The sequence below is a fragment of the Otolemur garnettii genome, unplaced genomic scaffold (genome assembly GCF_000181295.1).
Source record: "Otolemur garnettii isolate 467f Iridium unplaced genomic scaffold, OtoGar3 scaffold00104, whole genome shotgun sequence".
Lineage (NCBI taxonomy): Eukaryota > Metazoa > Chordata > Mammalia > Primates > Galagidae > Otolemur > Otolemur garnettii.
The window spans coordinates 5,772,894-5,775,107 of NW_003852499.1; the positions used below are offsets into that span (position 1 = coordinate 5,772,894).

At 49.1% G+C, this 2,214-nt stretch overlaps 1 protein-coding gene across 1 annotated transcript in view; it reads left to right on the forward strand.

The window, feature by feature from the left end:
* NRIP2 (nuclear receptor interacting protein 2) overlaps positions 1 to 1,679 on the forward strand; it is an 8,835-nt gene extending 7,156 nt beyond the window's left edge. The window contains exons 3-5 of the mRNA XM_003796436.3: positions 185 to 306; positions 556 to 608; positions 926 to 1,679. Coding sequence (XP_003796484.1) covers positions 185 to 306; positions 556 to 608; positions 926 to 1,018 — 268 coding nt within the window. The 3' untranslated portion in view covers positions 1,019 to 1,679. The remainder of the gene's footprint in view (positions 1 to 184; positions 307 to 555; positions 609 to 925) is intronic.
* The last annotated feature ends 535 nt before the right edge of the window (positions 1,680 to 2,214 follow it).

Here is a 2,214-nt window from a genome sequence, read left to right on the forward strand (position 1 = left end):
AAAAAAAAAAAAAAAAGAGTGGCTAAGAGACTCTGGGAAAAGAAGACAAGGATTTCAAGGATTCAGTTCCTTGGAGGGACTGGAGGAGAACCCAAAGTATATTAGATGGGGACATTGGCTGATTAATGGAAATGGGTGAGGTGAAGGGGCTGTCATGCCCATAACCCTTGCTTCCCAACCACAGGTTAGGGAAAAAGGTCCTAAAAGCCCCAGCAGAGGATGTGACACTTGAGCCTCCAACCCACGTGGAGCAGTTGGAGCTACAGCTAGGACAGGAGACTGTGGCGTGCTCAGCCCGAGTGGTGGGTAAGTCCTCCCTTCCTCAATGGCCCAGTTCCTCACCTCTTCTACCTTTCTCTTCTGGGTGGGGCAAAGACAGAGGCTGTCAGCCCTTGCCAGCACCAGATGTCCCTAGAGATGCTCTGGTTATCCCCAATCTGTGTGCCCATATCCTCAGACCTGAGGGATGGGGTAGACAGAAAAGGGGCAAGGGCTGAGAGAAGGGCAGCAGTGACCACTGGGCACCTCAGCCTTTTTTTTTAATGGTCCCTGCAGATGTTGAGAGTCCTGAATTCTGTCTGGGTCTACAGACTCTGCTCTCTCTCAAGGTAAGGAACCCACACTCAGAGCCTGATCCAAAGTTCTGGGACAAAGAGGGAGAAGGCGCAGATGTGGAAGCATGGACCGGTTCTGAGAGACTTGGAGATATATACAAGTCTCTTCACTTCCTTAGAGGTTACTTAGTCACCCTTAAGTGAAAAATCGAGAGAACTGAGTCCTTTCCATGGGGTCACAAGAAAGGGGAATGGGGGAGGAGCAAAGAGCAGGTAGAAGCTGTGGGGAGTGGGAGGTGGAACAAAAAAGAGGAGACAGGTGACCTGCTGAAATGACCTTACCTTACCATTACCCGGTCCACATCCCACAGTGCTGCATTGACCTGGAACATGGAGTGCTACGGCTGAAAGCCCCATGCTCAGAGCTGCCCTTCCTGCCTTCCTACCAAGAGCCTGGCCAGTGACTGTGCCCTAGTCAGTCCCTAGAGGAAAGACCTTAGGGGAAAAACCCTGTGAGGAAGAGGCTACTAGAGGCAGGTGGCTGGGGACTATTATATCTGTGCCTATTATTACTACCCTGACCCACCCCCGGTCCCATTCTCATATTCCTCAGCTGGCCACATTCCTGAGCTTCTCAGCAGCTTCCTGTCCTGTGGGAATATTCACTAGAGGGCCTATGATTCTAAGTTATGGTATCCTTGTTCTTTCATTCCCCTCCTGTAGAAAGCAAAGCCAAATCAGGAGAGCAGAAAGCATCCTAAGCAAAATGGGTACCCTCTTGGTCCTCAACATGGTAGGAACTGGCCTGAGCCAAAGGCTATGCCAATTGCTGTTCTTGCCTGCTCTCCACTCTTCCCCAGATTCTACTTAACTGCCCATACCCGTCTTTCCTCATCTTCTGAGGCTTATTATCTCCCACAATTAGACAGCCATACTTCACCAACCTGGGTCCCTGGCCTTTTTGCTGCCTGACTGATTTTGCACATATCTGCTCATAGCTGAGTAGGGGATGTAACATTAAACAGAATTAATTCAAGAAAATAAAAGAAAGTGAGTTAGTACAGGAATGTGCAGTTCATAAGGCTGAAAGGTTTTTTTTTTCCTTTGCATTTTTTTTTGGCCAGGGCTGGGTTTGAACCCACCACCTCCGGTATATGGGGCCAGTGCCCTACTCCTTTGAGCCACAGGTGCCGCCCAAGGCTGAGAGCTCTTATGAGTTACCTTTTTGGGGGTTGCAAAGGTCTGATGAGTTTTTGTTTGATTACCCTGTGCAAAACCTTGGATGTACTTCTGATGTTGACACCAGGTATTCATCCTTCTCCACCTGTTTTTTGCACCCAATGGACCCTGAAACCTTGGGTTTATGTGTGCAAGAGCCCTGTAGAGAACTGCCCCTCCAAGGCAGATGGGATGGTGGGCTTGTCAGCACTTGAACTTAATCTATCCAGTATCCTTTCTTATTCCTAGAACTATCCACATCATTAAACTTTCTTCTCAACCCTTACTCTGGCCTCCTGTGCTGAACCTTCCCTTGGAATCAGTGGCTTTTTATCCCTCTGCCAGGCTCTGAGCCAAAGCAAAAAGACAGAGGCTCTTCTGACTTCAAGAATTCAAACCTTAAGAAGCCAGATTCCGGCTCGGCGCCTATAGCTCAACCGGC